At 34.8% G+C, this 22743-nt stretch overlaps 1 protein-coding gene across 1 annotated transcript in view; it reads right to left on the bottom strand.

Moving 5' to 3' along the window:
* Positions 1-22743, bottom strand: part of HTR2C (5-hydroxytryptamine (serotonin) receptor 2C, G protein-coupled) — a 75912-nt gene that overhangs the window by 17900 nt on the left and 35269 nt on the right. The window contains exon 3 of the mRNA XM_004685722.1: positions 4350-4550. Coding sequence (XP_004685779.1) covers positions 4350-4550 — 201 coding nt within the window. The remainder of the gene's footprint in view (positions 1-4349; positions 4551-22743) is intronic.

Genomic DNA, 22743 nt, shown 5'->3' with positions numbered 1-22743 from the left:
TATATACATACACTTAAACCTTGAAAAATCAACTTCATTTCTAGGAAACTATATTGAAGATAATCTTTCAAAATTATGAAATGATAGAGATTTGCTTGCACATGATAGTAGAATTATGGGTAATTACAAAATAGTAGAAAACTTAAATGCTCATACTACAGTGGAGATTTGTTAAATAAATGATGATATTTCTACACAACATATTATTACGGGTATAAAAAAATCAGTCAGGGTCCCTCCCTGGTGATACAGTGGGTTAAAATGCAGCACTGCAAAACTGGCCAAGGCTACTCTGGTGCAAGTTCGATCCCTGCCCTGGAGGTGACCCACATGGTGCAGCAGACCTCTCCTGACACGCCCGCTGCTCCTCTCAGCAGTGTACTTTATCGATCTGCCTGTTCTGCTCCCCACTCTGTCTCTGTGGAATCCTCTCACTGCCCCTGTACCTCTGGCCTGTACCCCAGTTCTGTATGCATAAATAAATTTTAAAAACTTAAAAATAATTATAAAAAAATAAATAGTGCTGTAATAAACATAGGGGTACATGTATCCTTAAAAAAACAAAAAACAAAAAACAGTGTTAGACATTTGAGCATTGAGGTCTTTTACATGATACTTCATTTTACATCTACCATCTTGATATGAAATTAAATAGAGTGACTTCTAGGATATATTATCTAGTGAAAAACACATATGTGATATTTTATCTTTATCTAAGAAAGGAGAAACAGTTGTGTTTTTTCCAAAAACTATAGAACAACACCCCAGAAATTAGTGAATGACTAACTAGCCATAGCAGTTCTCTGAGTGTTTGTTATTTTGACTTTTGGAAAACATATTAATATTTTATATAATAAAAATTTAAAATATATATTCAATCATCATTGAATATATCCAGAAACCAAAATATTTCTAAATGCAAACAACTAGTAACTGAACCACACAGAAGAAAAATAAACTAATCCTAGCATTATGAACAAAATGCTTTGATTGTATACTTCTAATGAAAAACAACATGAAAATAATTGAAATAAAATTTCAACCATAACATTAAATTTATTGGCAGTGGTATGAGTATGGTAATTCTAGAATGAATTTGTTTTACTGCAGGTTTATAAATAATAAATAAATGAATATCTTGATGCTTTTAGGAGTAGATTTATCACTGTGAGAAAAATGAATAATAATGAAATTTGAAAAAGTAGCAGAAGACTCCTGCATGGAATTGGGATTCATGGCACAGATATATAGGAACAGTGATACCCTAGTAGTAATGAGCAAGCCTTGATTCCATATTGTGGTTCATAAAACAACTGAACACTAAAAAGAATAGCTTCCTTGTATGAAATGACTGATTTCAGGACTAGGGCATAGAAACTGAGGTAAACTTGGCATGAGTCATGCTTGAAAGTTTGAAAGTGCTCAAATGCTCGTGGGACATATTAACGGTATTCTCATTGGACAACTAGCACAATCTGAGTATTAAAATAATTTAAAACTAATAAATTAAGTTACATTGATTACAAAAGAATTCATGAGTCTTTAGAAATACGAATAAATAAATAACAAATTAAATGTGTGCGTGTGAGGAACCCTTCCTTACAATATTATGCCAACTAATACAGGAAAAAAGAGTGATTATGAGAAAATTATTATTGTAAAATCACATTTGTTTAGGGAAGGATCATCAGAGGATTCTAAATCCATTGGGTCTAAGTTTTCTGAGAAACAGTTTTTTAAGTTCCAAATATCTGGAGATGTTCTAGTTACCTTGTCATTTTTATCCACTTCAATTTTATTTAAAAATAGACATTTTATTTTTCCATCATTTCAGAAGTGTCTTTAGAAATCATGGTGAAATATATGGTCAAATTTGACTAATATTTCCTGTGCAAATAATGGAGCTACATATAGATCTTGTAATGAGTAAATGAGCTCAGCCTTGTCGCTGTCCTCATACAATTAATGGAGAAGTTGTGTCAAAATCTTACACTGCAATTATAGGTTCATCCATCTGTTCTTGCAGTTCTGTACATTTTTAATTTACATTCATCTATTGTTTCTAAAGGCAGGGTTCTGTTTTGAGAAATGTTTTGTCAGGCAATTTTCTTTTGCCAACATCACAGAGTATAATTATATAAACCCAATAGTGTAGCCAAGTCTATATTGTGTAGCCTATTAGGATCATCATGTTATATAAGGTCTTTTATTGACTGAACCATAGTTAAATGATACACAACTGTCATTTAACAATGAAAAGTCTATTTGACAGATTACTAATATAGCTGCATAATCTTTTTGTTGGTTAGTGTTTGTGTGAGGTAACTTTGTGATCCTTACTTTTCTTATGCTTTATATATGCCTCTTACAAACACATAATTGGGTTATGTTTTCACATCCTGACAGTCTTATAATATTTAGTTCATTACAATAAATATAATTATGGATATATTAGACTTTCATTCTGCCATTTTGATAAATGTTTTGTGTGTTCCTATGGTATCTGTATTCCTTAATCTATCTTATATTGTCTCCTATATTATTTTATAATTTCCTTCTGCAATTTGGAAATTGAGCTTTCCTTTTCCTGTTGGCATTACCCTTGAATGTACAAGTTATATTTTACTTATTGAAAGTTAATATTTAATATAATTTCTATCTTTCTACAGGACACTGACAAAAGTATAATTTCAATTCCTTTTATTTATGTTTTTCCTGTATTTTAGTTCCATAAATATGCTCACCTTCAGAAGTCATTATTATTATTTTTATGTCAATCTTTAAAATATATAATCTCACATTTTCCACTTTGATTCCATCTTTTCTTGAATCTTCAACTTTCTATCTGCTGTCATTTCTTTTGCATTAAGAACACCATCTAATACTTCGTAAGTAGGAGCCTTCTTTTGTTCTATTTTACCAACTTTTGTTTATTTGACAATGTATTTAATTTTTATTCTTGTGGTATAACATTGCTAAATATGTGACTATAATTCACTATTTAGCTTTTATTAATACATTGACACTATCATTTAAAAACCCAATTTTTATTGCTGCTGTTGGGAAGGTACTCATTCAGCTTATTGTTGTTCTATTGATGTTGATCTCTTCATAATCTTTACCCTTTTTCTTCAGTGTCACTATGATGGGTATAATTCTTTTTATTTATTTTTTAATGTGCGAATTTGTGTCTCTCATCAATTCTGAAAGCCATTATATGTCCAATATTTCATTTCTGACATTCTTCTTTTCTTTTTGTAGCACTCTTCTTAATTTATGTCTATTATCTTGGTATTACCTTCTCTCTCTTTCCACTTTTCCTGGATTCATTCATTGCAGTTTCTTCTAACCAGTCACCATTAATTATATCTTTAGTCATGTCAGCCATGTCTAATCTGCCATTGAATTCTTAGGTTTTTTTTTTTGTGTGTGTGCTTAAGTTCCATATATTCTAGTTGTTTCTCAAATCTTAAATGTCACTCTATCACTTGTAGTTCCTTGCTGAACTATTTGAGTTCAAGTTGTGATTTTCATATACAAATTACAAATAGTTATTTAAAGCCTATGTTTGATGTTGAACTCAACATTCTTGAGTTCCTTTGCATTAACTTGTAATATCCTTTATTGCATTATAGCTGCTTATGCTTTCTTCTTTCTTCATGTCCCTGTTATCATTAAATTATCAGTTACTAGAGTTAAAAATTATCAAAGAAAGTCATTCGAAACCTGTCATTTTTCTTCCTTTAACACCCAACTCTTTAGTATATATATATACATGCATATATATATGTATGTGTATATATATTCTCTTTTTGTATTACCATAGTTCAAGAAGACATTTAAAAACATAAAGGAAATAATATATTTTAGGTTAATGATCAACATAAATATGGACATTTTTATCTCATGAAAGTTCATATCGCATTATTAATTTTCCACAGAAGATGATATTAGAATGAAAATATTATGATCAAAATTCTGAGACAGATTTATATTTTCTAGAATTTAAAAGCTTTATTTTTAAAATTTAGATTTCAAGTATCTTTTTCACCTTCAACTGTTATAAAGATTTCAAAAATTTTGCATCTGTGTTGCAGAATTCATTGGCATATTGATGCATAAAATAATTTAGCATCATAAAGTAAAATTTATATTTATATACTAATATACATTACACTACATTATTGTTAACCTAGATATAGAGAAATAGGTTAAGAATAATTATTAAACAGACGAATCCCGATTAAACGCAAATGTTACCAGTCGACGTCTGTACGTTGTTCACAGTACATAATCCGAAGGTATTGAGCATAGCCGCTGCAATTCTAATGGCCAGGGAAGTTCATTACCTATAGAAATTGCCCAAACTATAGCAATCTTCATGATGGCCTTAGTCCGCGAATTGAAACGGCTATGCTCAATAGGATTACGTATTGCTACATACCGATCCAGCGAGATAGCGCAGAGGTGCATGATGGACGCCGTAGAAAATAAAACATCTAAAGAAATCCAGACGGGGCACAAATATCTAGGTAGTGGCCAGACATAATCTGAAAAAGAGCAGAAGGAAAGCATAGACATATTATTGAAATTATGTTGACTGTAGTTTTTATTTTTATTCTATATATACTTGATCTCATAATCTAAAATTTTCAAAGAAAGAAAAAATATTTTCCATGATGATGACATTGATGACACCTTCATTAGTGATTATTATGTTTATTGAGGTACATCACATCACATAAAATGAATCACATTAAGGTGTACAGTCCAGTGGCATTTAGAAAATTCACAATATTATGCAACCACCACTTAAATTTCCAAATATTTCATTATCCCAAAAGGAAGCTACAAACCCTCAAATAGTCACTCTTTCTGCACTAGCCTATGACTATCTCTAATCTTCTCTTCATTTCTATGGGTTTATTTACTTTGGGTATTTTATATAAATGGAATCATAGAATATGTGACATTTTGTGCCTGCCTTCTTCCACTTGTCTACAGCTTTTGAAGTTCATTCATTTTATACCATGTATCAGTACTTCATTTTTTGATGCCTGATGCATTTATCTGTTGAGATTTTTTTTTGATGATCTTGTAACTGTAACCGCCTTCTTAATCTCCTTTCTGGGTAATTCATCACCAGTGTACAGATCTAGAATTTATTTCACGTATAAATCTTGTCTCTTGCAACTTTGCTGAATTTAGGAGACTTATTTTGGGTATGTGGGAGGGCTCATTTTTTTTTTCATGTGTAATATAATATCATCTGTGACTACATATACTTTCATTAATTCTTCTACAATTTTCTGCTTAATTTCATTTTTTATTCTTGTTGAATTGCTCTAGCTAGAATTTCCAGTACAATGTTGAGTGGAAGCTAGACATTTAGATATGAAGCCACAAAATGCACTGAGTCTAAAATTCCGGTGGAGACACTGCACTACTGAGGGAAGCAGAAGTGCACCGATGTTGAGTCAGCATTTTTTGCTATCCACTATTGACCCACTTGTCATCCACTGCAGAGTGCCAAAGTGAGGATAGTTGACAGGAGACTTAACTCAGATTTGAATGCATACTATATAAGTCCTATTTTTTTCTTTTTATAATAGTTTATTTTTACATATTTTTGTGCATTTTTCCATCTCAGTTGCAATCCCCTTGGGTTTCTCATTATAAGTCCTCTTTTACACGAGAAATTAGACATTATAATTCATCTCTCTAAGTTGGCATATAAAGATGAACATTCATTAAAAAGTTTAAAATTCTCCAGTTCCTTTCATAAAACAATGTGGCAATATACAAACCCACAAAACACTGGAAAAAAAGATTTGAGGTAAGTAACATTCATTGATATGGATTCAAATTTAGACAGAAATACTGGCAAATTGAATCCTACCAAGTATCAAGGCATAATAAAACATGCAAAAAATTATTCCAAGAATGCAAAAGTAAATATCAAAAGTATCTTTTTGCATTTGTTAATAAATCTTTTATCTTTTGTATACAATAAAGAAAAAAATTGATAAAATACATAAGTCATTCTTAAGTAAAACTTTACATATATCTAATAAAAATCCATTTAAATATAATTATTTGACAAAAGTCATCAGTGTTACAAATAGTAATGCAACAAATGTATTAAATTCAGAAATTGTACAGGACAGGAATATACTGTAAAAGATTTCAAAAAAGCTACCATAACCATGCTTAGTGAAGGATGGGCAGGTGCTCCTGAAATGAATAGAAAAAGGATTTAGCAAATAAGAAATGGAACTTATAAAAGGAAACAGATGAAGTGGTCAGAGCTGGAAACCCCCCACAATATCTGAAATAAAAAATCCATTGGATGGTTGCGATTGAAGAAAAGAGAGGACAGATGAAGGGTCATTAAAAGTGACGGTAGATCGGCCCTCCCTGGTGGCACAGCGGGTTAAAGCACAGCACTGAGAAGCTAAAGCCACTGCCGCATGAGTTCGATTCCCGCCTGCCCTGGAGGAGATCCACATGGCGTGGCAGACCTCTCCTGACCCGCCCGCTGCTCCCCTCAGCAGTGTACTTCGTCCATCTGCCTGTTCTGCTCCCCCACTCTGTCCCTGGTGAATCCTCTCACCCTCCACATCGCTGGCCTATACTCCAGTTCTGTATGAATAAATAAATAAATCTTAAAAAAAAAAAGCGACTGTAGATCAATAGGAAAAGTTCAACTGAACAAAAGTGAGAAAAATTGAAAACAAATGAACCAAGAAGGAAGCCATGGAATAACATGTGTATGTCTAACATTTGAGTCATTGGAATCTGAGGAGAAGGGAAAAATTGGTACAGAAAAATAAGTTAGAGGAAATGTGGCCTAAAGCATACAGTATTTGCAGCAACAGGGATCGATATAGATGGGATCGTTCAAGCAACATAATTCAAAGGAGAAATACAAGTATTGCATGGCTTCATGCAAAAAGCGATGTATATACTAACATCACCTAAACTTGAAAAAAAAAGAGGAGAGTAAAGAATTAAGTGGGAGGGAACAATGGGTATGGTGGAGTATTATGAGGGCCTTGGAGTTGGGCCTTGTGTGTTAACATATACTTATTTGGAGAGGTGTGGTAGTTCTGTATAATTATATTCCTAAGATCTTGTATCATATTTAATGTTGTGAACCAAGGTTACCTCAATTAAAAAAAAAAAAAACGATCAAAACATTCCAATAATCAAAATATGCAGAAAAATATGGGAAAAAATATGGGATTGTTTTTCATTCAGATAGATAACTAAACCTATTATTTTTCTAAATGTTTTTCTGTTTTACTTTTATTTAACTCACCTATTTAGTGAGAAATAAAAGTACAGACTTAAGACATTTTGCAAAACACAAATCATGAAGCTCAAAGAAAATCATGCCTAAACATGTCATAATCTAGTGAAAATAAAATATAGCAAAAATCTTGAAGCAGCTTGGAAAAATCATTGTGTATAGGGGAGCAATGAATTGAATAACTTCATATATTTTATCACAAACAAAGGAAAATAGAAAACAGTGAAATAATAATATAGAATTCTATATTTAGTGAAAATATCTTTAATAACAGAATGAGAGATTGTCATATAAAGGGAAAATGAGGAAATGATTGCCAGGAAATTGCTCTAAAAATGTTAATGTATGTTCTCAGAAGGAAATTAATTATACTAGAAGAAAACTTATAAACTTGAAGAATGTTTGAAGAACAACAGAAATGTTAAATAATCTGGGAAAGATAATCAACTATTCTTATGTTTTTAAAATATATATGAATGTCATATCTGAAAATGGTAACATTGAGAAGCTTCTCAATGTACATAGATGTATTTCACATTATAACTAAAACAAAGGTATTGAAAAGAATCTATATGGTTGCAAGTTTTTTGTATTTAATTGAGGTGATAAAATACTAAGTAAAAGGGAATTATAAAATATAAATATGCATATTTTAATCTAGAATACAATCACCAAAATGAACTATAAAAAGATATATAGACAAAATATCAATAGATTAGAAAAATGGAATGCCAAAGTGCAATGCATAAGCCCAATAAATCAGAAATTTAAAAAATGAAAAGGAGAAGGGATAAACAGAAAACAATGAAGTATTATACATAAATATAAATATTAATAGCTATATTAATATTTATAATTGAATACCATCAGTAATTGTATTAAATGTAAATGGTATAAAATATAAATTATTGGATACAAAGATAAAAGTAATCAGAACCCATTACATGCTGTCTATAAGACTCCTGCAGGTTTAAATCTAATGGTATAGATAGATACATAGTAAACAAATGGAAAAAGAAATACAAAGCACTAATCAAAAGAATGCTGAAGGGAAAAATAACGGTAGCGTTGTTATTTTACAATCAGATCAAGTAAATATCAGGTCAAAGAATATTACCATGGATAACAGAGTTCATTTTATGGTGAGAAAAAGTCAAATCATCAAAGAAATAAAACAATCCTAAATAATTCTGCACCTGATAACAGGGCTTCAAATTTTTATAAGGCAAAGGAAAAGAAAGCCAAAGTTCAAAGTACAATAGTAATTTTGAGATGTCAGCTTTCTTTTAGCAATAAACGTTAGCATCAGTAGAAAGAAATTTGATAATGACATAAAATAACTGTACCATGCTATCAATAAACTTGACAAATTGACATTCATGAAACATTTCACCTAACAATAAAAGAATACACATTCCTTTCCAGAGCCTCTGGGAGACTGACCAGGAAAAACCATATCATTGGCCATTAAATAAATCCTAAGAAATTAGGATGATTGATATCATGCACTATATAGTCTGTCTTAAGAAAATTAAGCTAAAAATCAATAACAAAAATATCTTGAAAAAGTCCAAGTATTTGGTAATTAAACATCACACTTCTACATAGTCTATGTTTCAGAGAGGAAGACTAAAATCAGAAAATAATTTTAACGAAATGAAAATGAAAATAAAAATATAAAAATTTTGTGTGATTTTGCTAAAACTGTATCCATTGGGAAATTTAATGGTTTATGATGGTAAAGAGATATGTTTCAAAGTCATGATGTAATTTTGAATATGAAAGTCCTAGACAAAGAAAGGCAAATTAAATCCACAGTATTGGATGACAGAAAATAATAAATACCAAAGCAGTAATACAATAATAGAACTCAATGAAATGATATCTTTTTATTTAAAAGACCAACCGATAACTTCTACACAGAGTAAAGAAGAAATAAAAGTAGAAGACAAAAATTAGCAACACATGTAATGACAGGGGAGATATATCTGCAGACTATATTGATAATTACAAGGGGATGCTAGAACAACAGTTTACCCATGAATTTGTATAAAATTTTAGAATCCTTAGACATGAACCCACAAAATGCACTGTGTCTAGAATTCTAGTGGAGACACTGTACTGCTGAGGGCGGCAAAAGGGCACAAATGCTCTGAACCTCAACCCTGAGTCAGCCTTTTTCTTATCCTACTATTGACCTAATTGTCTCCCTCTGAGGAGTGCCAAACTGAGACTTGTTGACTGGAACCAACCCAATTTGAACCCATAGTTTATACAACTCTTTTAGAACACTAGTGTCTTTTGAGATGGCTTGGTTAAAGTGACTGCTAATTTAAAGTCTGTGGCAAACTCAATAGCACCCCAGAAAACTTAAGCTGTCACTCAAGTTGGTGCTATTGGCAGAACTGTTTGTCTGCTAAAGTGTCTCTTTAGCAGAAATTTCATATACAGGTTCATAGTGAAATTTTCAGCTATGTGTCATGAAAATAGGGAAATTAAGAATAAGTATCTAATAAATATGTGTATGTATGTATATATATATATATATATATATATATATATATATATATAGTCTACTTAAATTGCTTTTCATTTTAAATAAAAATAATTTCCTTCTTCCAGAAACCAAAAATAGAAGAGGCTGGATTTTGCTTTACTATTTTATCACAATCTTTCCCCTGCTATGTCTTTGACCACTCAGTCTACTCTTGATATTTTCTGCTAACTTGCTTTTGACCCAATTCTTTGGATATGATTGAGCAGTACATCTGGAATCAATTTTACATGATACGAATTCTAGGGTGACAGGCCAGTAACTTTCTCCCTTGGAATCATGAAATTCCTTTGGTAACTTGATTCTTCCCTGATAGACTCTTTCCACCCACTTTAACTTGATTCAAAATTATTATCTCTTCTCTGGACTACTGTGCTCAAATTTATTGCTTCCAATGTTGCAATGATATGTCTATATCTACTATCTATCTATATATCTATATCTACACCTATAGCTATGAACATATATATTTTTTTAAAGATTTATTTATTTGTGCATACAGAACTGGGGTACAGGCCAGAGGCTCAGGGACGGTGAGAGGCTTCACCAGAGACAGAGTGGGGAACAGAACAGGCAGATCAACGAAGTACACTGCTGAGGGGAGCAGTGGGCGGGTCAGGAGAGGTCTGCCGCGCCATGTGGTCTCCTCCGGGGCAGGCGGGAATGGAACCCATGCGGAAGCGGCTTTAGATTCTCAGTGCTATGCTTTAACCCGCTGCGCCACCAGGGAGGGCCTGAACATATATTTTTAAATTTATCATTTTACCATAACTTTCAGACCTGAACTCAGACTCCAACCTTTGCTACTTTCTGCAAGTAGGAATTGGATTCTCCTTTCCTTTAGGTACTTTGCCTCTAAGGGCCCAAGTAAATATGCCCAACTACTAAATCCCTCTAATTTGGTACAATGCTCAGGATAGCAGGTGCAATTCTGAAGGCATCACCTCAATGGCTGGTGGAGTGGCTAGCTGTGTTGGAACTTCAGTTTCCCTCCCTACTTGCCCTAAGTTTACAGTTCCACTTATAGACTCACTGTAACTAATGAAGCAAGATCATAGCATGCAGTGCACTATTCTCTACTAAATATATTTGTCAGCGTGTCTTACTGGTGATACAGCTCAGCATCTGGACTTCTTGACGTGTAGATTTCATGGTCCTTCGGTAATGTAGACTGGTGTTTCCAGCATCTGTCCCGACGAAGTGGGCAGGGAGATGGGACATCCTACATATGCAACCAGCCAGTGCCCTTTTAGTATGAAATAGGGATTTCCTGGCAGCACTATGCAGGATGTTCAACCTCCCCGCCCATGTGAAGGTTAACCGCTGCACGACGAAGTTCCAGTCACTCTAGAAGGGTTTGCTGCGTATTGATGTTTCTCTGTGTGAATGATTTCATGAAGGCTTTTTCCAGCTTAATCTTCTGTTCCAGATGAACTGGCTGTGATTACTAATAGCCTAAATGATCAAGAAGTCTTGTAATTAATAACCCTCCTCTTAATCAAATTTCAATCACATTATCTCCAACAATTTAATTTCCCATCCACCTAAAAGAGAAAATAGTTCTGACACAGCTACTGAGATATATATCAAGGGGTTCAAGTGCTCTCCAGCTTCACTCCCAACCTTACAAAATAACAAATATGCCTAAGCAATACAGACTTTACACTACCGTAGAGACTACATAAAATTGGGCTGTATATATGAGACTCTATATCTTGGTTGCATACAGTTTTGCCCACGTTTGCCCAGTTGAAATGAACTATCCCAAATATCCTATATGTGTCACAAGTTATTTGCCAAATCCTAAGATATCAGCATCCTGACATGGTGCATTGTGGCCATGTAATCTGACAACTACTTAGCTAATCCTGCCTTATATACTTGCCCATTTCAAGTCTCTTGGCTCTTGAAACACTTTGTGACCCTGAAGTTCCATTAAGAACTGACACCTGAAAGGCTAAAAATGACATGTGGTATCTTTTGAAAATACCTTGGATTTATTCTCTTAAAGTAGTTCAACAAGCCATATGGATGGAGCTTTCCAAATGAATTCTGGTTGAACTAATTGCTATTAGACTGACCTCAAGACTTCCCTTAGGGAACTTTTATATTTCTCTGTTGATATTTTCTTCAGAGTTGAATGTAAACCAATTTTGTAGATCTTGGGTAATGAGAAGTGGATAAAGACAAGATAGAAATCATTAATATTTTTGTAGCGTGCACTTCTTAATCAAGTATGCATTAATGAGGACACTTATTGTATTGGTATAATGTCACTCTTCCCTCTCAGTAGTGGAGGGGATAGGCAGTGCTGTAGGCAAAGGAGTGAAATATCTATCTATCTATCTATAAATTTATTTAATTATTTGTGGATATAGAACGAGGGTACAGGCCAGAGGTGCAGGGGTGGTGAGAGGATTCACCAGAGACAGAGTGGGGAGCAGAACAGGCAGATCAACAAAGTACACTGCTGAGGGGAGCAGTGGGCATGTCAGGAGAGGTCTGCCGCCATGTGGATCACCTCCGGGGCAGGCGGGATCAACTCATGTGGAAGTGGTTTTTGATTCTGAGTGCTGTGCTTTAACCTGCTGTACCACCAGGGAGGGCTAGGAGTGAAATATTGAGATATAATTGTGCCTTTAACTTTATGTCTCCAGATTTTCTAGATTTCACTTAGGCTTCATTTTGTTACATCAAACATACCTTTATACAGAGTTTTATTTTAGAAGCAAAAAAACAAGGCCTATCTGAATATGTCATTTATATAAAGTGAATTCTAAGTCAATAGAAGAAAAAAAATACTTCTCAAAAGACTATTTAGTATTCATAATTTGTGAAACCTTGACAATGCTAGCTGGATTAAAATTTGCTAATTCTCACAGGAACTGAATGATATGTAACATGAAATTCTATCATTCTAATGTTCACTGAAGACCAAAAAAAAAGTTCTTTTGATTTTATTATGACTTTTATAGTAACAACTTTAACCTCTAGTAATATAAACACTGAAATGCACACTTTGTTAAAGATTAGTGTTCTAAATTGTGAATGTTATTCCCCACCAAGTAATTAATTAGAAAATTTTAGACCAATAATTCTAACTTTGTTAGTTGCTATTGATAACTTACCATGGGATTTGGAGGGTTGTGAGAATTGCTATTTTCAACAATACATTTTAAGCTGAATACATTGGCATAACTATAAAAATAAATTTACATTTTCATAAATTTGTATATTCATGTTTTCCAAATAATCTATTTAAGTCTAAATTAATACATAACTATTAATGTGAGTAATGTGTTATCTGATCCCAGGCAGATTTCTTAAAGCATCTGGCTGAAACTATGATTTTAAATCACTCAAAGTAGCTGTAGGTCAAAGAGATACCATCTACAGTCTTAGTGAATTTGCCTTCATAAATGTTGTTTGTGAACTTCTAACCCGTACTTACACGTTTTTCTAGTTAGTGATATTCTTGAGTACTGGCAGTAATCATCTAAGATTTGGAAATACATCTCCAAGTAACCTGGGTTATTTGACCTTGAATATTCTCATGATTTCTCTTCTTTTACATCACAGTTTGAAACCAATGCCGATTTCACTACTTTCATACATGTGGTTTTCAAACATCCTCAGATCCTAAGTTTAAATAATGCTTTATACTTTTTATATATTCTCTATTCAAACAGCTCTCTCTACAGAAAAATTAGATGATTAAAATAACTATGAATTTTTTTTAAAGATTTATTTATTTATTCATATAGAACTAGGGTCAAGGCCAGAGACGTGGAGGGTGAGAGGATTCACCAGAGACAGATTGGGGAGCAGAACAGGAGATCTACGAAGTACACTGCTGAGGGGAGCAGCGGGCGGGTCAAGAGAGGTCTGCCACGCCATGTGGAGTTCCTCCGGGGCAGGCGGGAATCGAACTCACGCCGAAGTGGCTTAAGCTTCTTAGTGCTGTGCTTTAACCCGCCGCGCCACCAGGGAGGGCCCTGAAATTTTTTTTTTAACAGAAAACGGATTCCTTCTAAAACTTCTAGAGGGGACCAGAAGCATTACTAGCAATACTGACATACAATTTCCTAGATAAAAGTATTATATTATATATGTGTTTTATATATTTACTTGATTTTCATATATTGAACAAACTTTGCACTTCTGGGAAAGGATCCATTCGTCTTGTGTTTATTCCTCTTTATATATTACTGGATTCAGGCTCCTGGTATTTTGTTGAGGACATTTGAATCTAGATTCATAAGGCCCTCTGAGCTGTAGTTTTGTTTTTGTTTTTGAAATGTTCTTTTCTAGTTGTCATTTTTCTTATGTCAGTATACTAGTTTCATAAAAAGTTAGGACATGTTCCGCTCTCTTCTAATTTTTGGAAGAGTTTGTGAAGGATTGATATTAATTCTTCCAGGAAACCACCAGACAGTTCTCTGGAAATGAATCTCTACAGAAGTTCTAATCTCGTTCTGTTCCAATCTCGTTCTGTTCCTCTTTTATTGTAGACAGCTGGTTTTCAAGGTTACCTTGGAGCCTGAGAGGGATAGTGAGAATAGGGCATGTTGACATGCTACACAGATTGTTGTTCTTACCAAGACTCATTTTTCTTGAGTAAATACTCCTTAGAAGACTGCAAGTCTCTAGTTAATTTGCATAGATGTAAATTAGTTCATTCTGACTCACATTTAAGAAAGAGAATTTTGGAAGTGCTTATTCCACCACTTATTTTGCTGATGTGATTTTTGTGTTATAAACGTATCTTAAAAGTTTATAATACCACAGAGATTAGAAATTGGATTTGTAGAAAATTTTGTACACTGAGACCTTATATACTGATACAGAGAATGGCAAGACTGATTTTGAATTTAGGTATAAGTGAGAATATCAAGTTCATTCTTATTTCCCAGTATCTATGACATGCATAAACTTAACAGGTGTTCTGAATAAAATTAGAGGTGTATTTTATAATACAGAATTAGAACTTGGTAACTGCCTCAAATATTTTGTCAGTTGTTTATCTTTTAATTTTATTTGTTTTATTTTTTGCTGCAATTCTTTAATACTAGTCTGCTTTGATACTTTATGAAATGTTGCCATAGTCAGAAATTTGATATTAACATGTCACCAAATCTGTTAGTCTTCCCATTTGTGTAATCATGTATGGCTTCTTCATCTTAGATATTAAGTAAACCTCCAATAGTTGGGTAAATATTCTATTCCATTTCTTCTGTTTTCCTTTGGATAGACTTAAATAGTCAACATTTTAATCATTCTAGAATTTATTTTTGAGTATAAAAAGAAGTAGAATTTAGATGTATCTAGCATGATTTCTTTTTTAATGTTTCTTTTCTTTTTTATTTACTCAGGTAGTATTGATTGCATTATTTCATTGTATAAGTTTCAGGTGTGCATGATTAAAAACAAACATGTTTATAGGTTACATTAAGTTCACCACTAAAAGCCCAGTTCTACCTTTCACAATGTAATTGTTTTAGCTAATTTACCCACCTCCCTTCACATTCCGTTCTGATAAACTGCTGATTGGTCTTACTAAAGCTTATTTTTAAAATGCGTGGTTTCTTTACCAGTGATTTTGATGCTTCAGTTGTCAAAAACAGTATGATCTATTGTTGTATACTTATTGTGTTTCTTCCTATACACACATTATTATTATACTGGCTGGTTCACTTAGAATATATTAAGACAAGACTTTTCTATACCATTCTTAGAAAAGTCTTTATTAGGAATATGCACTGATTTTCAACCTCCATCAGAGTGAACTCATTTATTATGTCTAACCTACTGCAATACCATATACAAATTCTTAGAGCATTAGATAAAAAGAAATGAACATTAGAGGCATAGATGAAGCAGGTTAATAGGAGTCCAGTGTATGGTGATGGGTAGAAACTTGATTTCATTAGTGATAATGCTGTAGTGTAGATACAGATGTCCAATTAGAATGCTGTAACACCTGAAACTTTAATGTTAAGAACCAATATAGCTTCAATAAAAAATCATTCAAATATATATAATCACTTCTATAGTATATACTATTGAAAATATATAATTACGTGTATAATATATACTATTGTAGAATATGTAGATATGTATGCGTGTATATATGTCTATATGAATTTATTTATTAATACTGTAACACCATGAAAAATAATTTGTTTTGTAGTATAAACTCTGACAGGGCTTTTCATCTTATAAGTTCCTGACTTAAGTTTTGATACTGAAGTATCCACTTCAAACTTATTGCCGGCCAAACAACTAGAAAAAAATCAGGATGCCTCCTCACAGAGCAGTTCCTTTGTTTTGCAGATCCTGATTGTTTGGATAATTACTGGGACCTGCTTATTCCCTCCTCTCCTTCCTCCCCTCTCTTCTTCCTTCCATCTCTTCCTTCCCTCCTCCCTTCCCCTTCCTTCCTTCCTCTCCTCTCTTTTGAGTCCTTGTTTCTCGGCCATACTGTAATCTCTCCCTTTTATGTTTTAAATTCACTAATAAAGAGATTCCAGGAAAAAACTAGACCCTCCCAACCATGACCACAAGGTAGGCAGGACCTCAGGTTCAAGTACATGTTTGTTCTACATACAACTCATTGTGACCACAGGTGTTCTATCTCCAGGTTTTATAAGCAATGAATCAAAATTTTCAAAGTTATCTGAAATTTATTTCTGAAAGGCATCTTGCGTTCATAAAAAGAACCACAAGAACAGGCATAGTCACAACACTGATTATTGGGAAAGTGAACTGGCACAGAACACCTAGAATGAATCAAGAGCTACAACAAAAATAGTATATGGCCCTCCCTGGTGGCCAGTGGGTTAAAGCGCAACACTTGAAGAAAGCCGCAGCCGCTTTAGTACAGTTGGATCGGAGGTGACCCACATGGCGCTGCCGACCTCTCCTGACCCACCCACTGCTCCCCTCAACAGTGTACTTCCTCAATCTGCCTGTTCTGCTCCCCACTCTGTCTCTGGTGAAGCCTCTCACCCCCCTGCACCTCTGGCCTGTACCCCAGTTCTGTATGAATAAGTAAATAAATCTTAAAAACAAAACAAAACAAAAATAGTATACATTATGTTCTGTAAATAGTGAATATGAAGTTGACAAGGCTACATGGAGAAATAATTTTCATGTCTGAGATAGGAAGGTGTTCTTTTTGTTTATAGGAGGCTTATTTTAAACCATTTAACTTATGTTTCAAAGTAACTGTCATTTAACTATTGGCAGTATTTCAAGTTACGATAAATAACTTTTTTTTTAAGATTTATTTATTTATTCATACAGAACTGGGGTACAGGCCAGAGATGCGGAGGGTGAGAGGATTCACCAGGGACAGAGTGGGGAGCAGAACAGGCGGATCGACTGCTGAGGGGAGCAGCGGGCGGGTCAGGAGAGGTTTGCCACGCTATGTGGATCTCCTCCCGGGAAGGCGGGGATCAAACTCATGCGGCAGTGGCTTCAGCTTCTTAGTGCTGTGCTTTAACACACTGCGCCACCAGGGAGGGCCTATGATAAATAACTTCAATTGCAAGTTTAAAGGTTTTCTCTATATATCACATGTGAGTAAAATCATAGAGTGTATCTCATTTATGTAGTTATATTTTATTAAGCACAATTTCCTCTAGGTTCATCCATATAAAGAACAAGAACATAAAGGTGAACTAAATAGAATAATAAAACTTTTAGTCTATGAGACCAATTCATGATTATGAGAAGGGAAGGGGAAAGGGTGGTGGGTAAATTGAGTAAAAAGGGAAAAATGATACAGGGAAGGATAGAATTGGACTTTTAGTAAGGAATTAATGCAGCATGTAGTGTTAATGCTCAGCTAACAATGTAGATGTCGGTCTACAAGTTCCATGATGTCACAATTCCCTGACTATTGACATCATCAACCCCACCCAGATTCTAAGCCAATGAGAGACCATCTTTGTAGTGTATTAGGAATTCTTCACCGCCAAGTTTGTCTTCAGAGGTCAGACTGCTCCGCAGCTGGCCTCAGAGCTTTGGTTCCTGGCGTCTAGACATTTTAACATCTTTACTACTGAAGAGATCGTTTGTGGACTAGAGACTTAACCTGTCATTCTGTGTGGGAGCACAATCTCAACTTTTGGACTTCTACATTCATCTCATTTCCAGATCCTTCTGCCTGAAAATATCTCCATTCCTGTATCTTCTCCCAAGATATGGTGAATATGAAGACTACCAAAACTACCTGATAGGATTTTACAAACAGTTCCCTTGAACTATCCAAATATTCTACATTTCAACTGTAGTTTGATAATGGGGACAGTGAATTTGGACTCAATATACTGAACCAGTTTTCAAGATGGGGATGGCACTTTTCATTGGACTATTTTATCCTACTTTGGAAGAAATTTATGAAGGCATTAATGAACCTCTGCCACCAATCTGTCATCAAGTGTTTCCAAACCCATACTTCCTGAGTCTGTATCTGACATTACTGAATCACCGAGGGTGTAGTTTTAAAAGCCTGCATACCTTAATAAAGGAGATAGTGAAAAATATTTTGGATGTGTATGATATTTTTTTGTGGGTAGATTTTTCATCAGTGGTATGGTATAACTGTTTTTATGAATATAAATATTTTGATGAAATGAAACTATAAAGTTCTTTTGACTTCACAATCCTACAGTACACTTTTTAAATATTAATCATAAAAGTTCAAGGACATTTTGTTCTGTAAAACATTAAAATATTAGTTATATTCTTAGTTTTTTTTTAAGCCTAAATACTTTAAAAAAAGATTTATTTATTTTTATGTATACAGAAATGGGGTACAACCAGAGGTACAGGATAGTGAGAGGCTTCACCAGAGACAGAGTGGGAGCAAAACAAGCAGATTGATGAAGTACACTGCTGACGGGAGCAGTGAGTGGGACAGGAGAGGTCTGTCGCGCCAAGTGGATCACCTCCGGGGCGTGGGATCCAACTCTCACTGAAGCGGCTGCGGCTGGCTTGCAGTGCTGCGTCCTTACCCTTTGCGCTACCAGGGAGGGCCCTACTCTATGATATTTTTACTTTAATTTAATAAGATATCCATTATTAATCATAATAATTCAAATTGTAAAGTGGTAATACTCAGGAGAAAAGTGAAAACTTGTATCTACTACTACAAATCAATACTAGGTTATTCGGGTTTAACAAGATGGCTTTGTCATCATTCCCTTTAAACACATTTTGTGCTTGTCAAAATTAGTACAAAATGTTAACATAAAATATGGCCTGGTTTACAAAAATAAATATTTTAAAATTATACAAGCCATGTAAGGGATGAGAAATGAAATCACAGTAACCAAGCAGGAATAAAATTTTGATGAGTCTGCAGCTCTAATAATGTTCTGGGTAAAATCAGTTTGGGTGAGCAAATAACCATTCACTGATTAATAAAGTAAATCAGGGAAGATAGAAGGATGTAAAATACAACAAGAATTATGGCTGCACAGAGCAGTAGGGAAAGGTGACTTAAAAAGAAGTTATTTTACAACAAAGAACTTTGTATGGAGCATGAACTGGTGGTTCTTAAAGTATGACTAATGAGGGCCCTCCCTGATGGCGCAGCGGGTTAAAGCACTGCACTACGAAGCTTAAGCCACTTCCTCATGAGTTCGAATCCCGCCTGCCCCGGAGGAGTCCACATGGCGAGGCAGACCTCTCCTGGCCCGCCCGCTGCTCCCCTCAGCAGTGTACTTTGTCGATCTGCCTGTTCTGCTCCCCACTCTGTCTCTGGTGAATCCTCTCACCCTCTGCATCTCTGGCCTGTACCCCAGTTCTATATGAATAAATAAATAAATCTTTAAAAAAAAAAAAGTATGACTAATGAACTAAGCCACTAAGAACAGGTAGTTAACTTCCAGAAAATGAAAACTTTCCCAGAAAGTGCAATCATAATTCTCTTATCTTCTATTCATAGCATGCATTTAGAAATAAACTGATAAATTATTCAGCTTTGATAGACAAACTGTAGATTTAATATGCTAATATATTCTCAGTTAATCAAATCTTTGTGATGAGTGCTTGCAATGGGATGTGCCTTTTTCCATATGGCAGATGTTCCTGGTATTAAATGAAGGAGAAATGCCATGTAAAAGTAATAGAGGAAATATGTAAGAGTTTCCAGTCTATGAGTGCTCGCTCGCTCTCTTCCCCCCCCACACAAAATATCTACACCATATATGTATACAATATATATAAACACATCTATATTTTATTTGGAAAAAGAAATTCTGAAATTTATAACTACAAAAGAGCCTGAATAGCCAAGAAATCCCAACAGGTATCACAGTCTTAGGCTGCAAACTATACTATAAATATATAGCAATCAAAACTGCAATATTAGAATAAAAGCAGACACACAGACCAATGAAAGAGAATTGAGACCCCAGAAATAAAGCCAAACTTATATGAGTTGATTTGTGATAAAAGACCCAAGAGTGTACAACAGAAAAGTGGTGCTGGGAATACTAGACAGCCATATGCAAAAGAATGAAAATTGGCCACTATCATATACCATACACACACAAAAAAATTCAAAATAGATTAAAGACTTGGATGTAAGTAAAAAAAAAAAAAAATTAAATGCCCAGAAGAGAACATAGGCAGAACACTCCAAGAGGTAAGTTCAACATTGTTTACAATGCTGTAATCAAGGGGACTTGATTATAACTGCAAGGGAAACAAAAGCAAATAAAAAACCTATGATGCTACATCAAACTAAAAAGCTTCTTCACAGCAAAGAAACTATCATTAAAATGAAAAGTCAGCAGCATAGGATGCATAGAAAAAAAAATAACCCTATTACTACTGGTAGGTATGGGAACTGGTGAAAATATGTGAAGTGATATGGATTTATATCAAAAAATAAAAAAAGAAATATACAAGTGGGAATCTCACTCTTGGGCATAAAATCATAGAAAATGAAACCAACAACAAAACCCCCAACATGGTCTACAATATTCTACAGGAACATTATATACAATAGGTAGGGCATGGAAGCAGTCTAAACCTTTCAGTGGATGAAAGCATAAGAAGGATATGTGGGGCCCTCCCTGATGGCTCAGGGGGTTGGAGTTCTGCACTGAGAAGCTAAGCCAAGTTGAGGCTGCTTCAGTGAGTTTGATCCCCGCCCGGGAGGTGAACCATAAGGCAGCAGACCTCTACTGCCTTGTCTGCTGCTCCCCTCAGCAGTGTATTTGAGTCAGTTGGCCTGTTCTGCTCCCCACTCTAGCTCTGGTGAATCCTGTCACCCCCCCACCTCTGGCCTGTACCCAGTTCTTGTATGCATAAATAAATCTTTAAAAAATGCAAATCAAAAGTACAATGAGATACCACCTCATACCTGATGAGTGGCTCCTCCCAGAAAGACCAGAAACAACAAATGATGGGCAGGTTGTGGATTAAAAGGAACCCTTGTACATTTTGCTATAAGATTCCTTATGAAAAATAGTACTGAGGTTTCTCCAAACATTAAAAATAGATCTACCCAGCCCTCTGGTGGCACAACAGATTAGAGTGTAGCACTGTAAGCCAGTTGTAGCCACTTCGGTGCGAATTCGATCCCCAACTGTGGAGGTGAACCACATGGCACAGGAGACTTCTCCTGACCCGTCAGCTGCTCCCCTCAGCAGTGTACTTCATCAGTCGGCCTGTCTGCTCCCTACTCTGTCTCTGGTGAATCGTTTTACTGCCCCTGTACCTCTGGCCTGCACCCCAGTTCTGTATGCATAAATATATACATCTTCAAAAAAATAGATCCACCATAATATCCAGCAATTTACTGCTAGATATCTACCTGAAGAATGCAAAGACTCTAATTCAAAGAGAAATATGCTCTACTATGTTTACTGCAGCACTATTTACAGTAGCCAAGCTGTGCAAACAACATAAGTGTACAAGGAAAAAATGAGTATATTTAGAAGACGTGTTGTGTTGATATATACATATACATACACATACATACAATGGAATACTACTGAGCTATAAAAAATATAAAGCCAGCATTTGCAACAATATGGATGTAGCTGGAGGGGATTATGATAAGTGAAATAGGCCAAAAGGAAGAAGAAAATCCTGGATATTGTCACTTAATGTGGACTAAACAGAGAACCAGAACAGTGGGTCAGATAAAACCAAACTAATAACAATATCTAGAAATCTGACCATCAAATCCAGGCTAACAAAGGGAAAGGAGAATGAGGAATTATACAAATTTTTGAAAATTTGCCCTCTGTGTAAACATTGATGGAATAGAGCATATTATACTAATTGAAATAAGTGTGAAGGAGAAATATTACATGATTCCACTAATTTGTGGAATAGAAAGAATATATAGTGGAGTATATTTCATTATATGCAAGATATAGAGAAATAGAACAAAGAAACAGTCAAAACTAAACCAAAGCAAACCCTAGAAGCCTGACTGTCCAATGAGGCTACATAAGTAGAGTTTGCTGGTTGGGGTGAGGGGGGGCACAGAGCACTATGGTGGGGTGTTCTGGGTGTATTCGGGTATGGAATGTTAACATACATTAAAGAAGTTTTTTTTTTTAAAAGATTTATTTATTTATGCTCACAGAACTGGGGTACAAACCAGAGGTGTGGTGGGTGAGAGGCTTTACCAGAGACAGAGTGGGGAGCAGACCAGGCAGAGCTACTGAAATACATTGCTGAGGGGAGCAGCGGCTGAGAGAGGAAAGGTCTGCTGTGCCATGTGGGTCAGCTTCCCGATGGGGATAGAACTCGTGTTGCAGTGGCTTGGGAGAGCTTCATAACATGGTACTTTAACCCGCTGTGCCACCAGGGAGAGCCCACATTTAAGACAGTTTTAACTGTCTGT

Source organism: Condylura cristata, unplaced genomic scaffold (genome assembly GCF_000260355.1).
Source record: "Condylura cristata isolate star-nosed mole 26May11 unplaced genomic scaffold, ConCri1.0 scaffold00019, whole genome shotgun sequence".
In the NCBI taxonomy this organism is placed as follows: Eukaryota; Metazoa; Chordata; class Mammalia; order Eulipotyphla; family Talpidae; genus Condylura; species Condylura cristata.
Note: the sequence above shows the minus strand (reverse complement) of the source record. Positions and strands in the feature narration are given on the sequence as shown.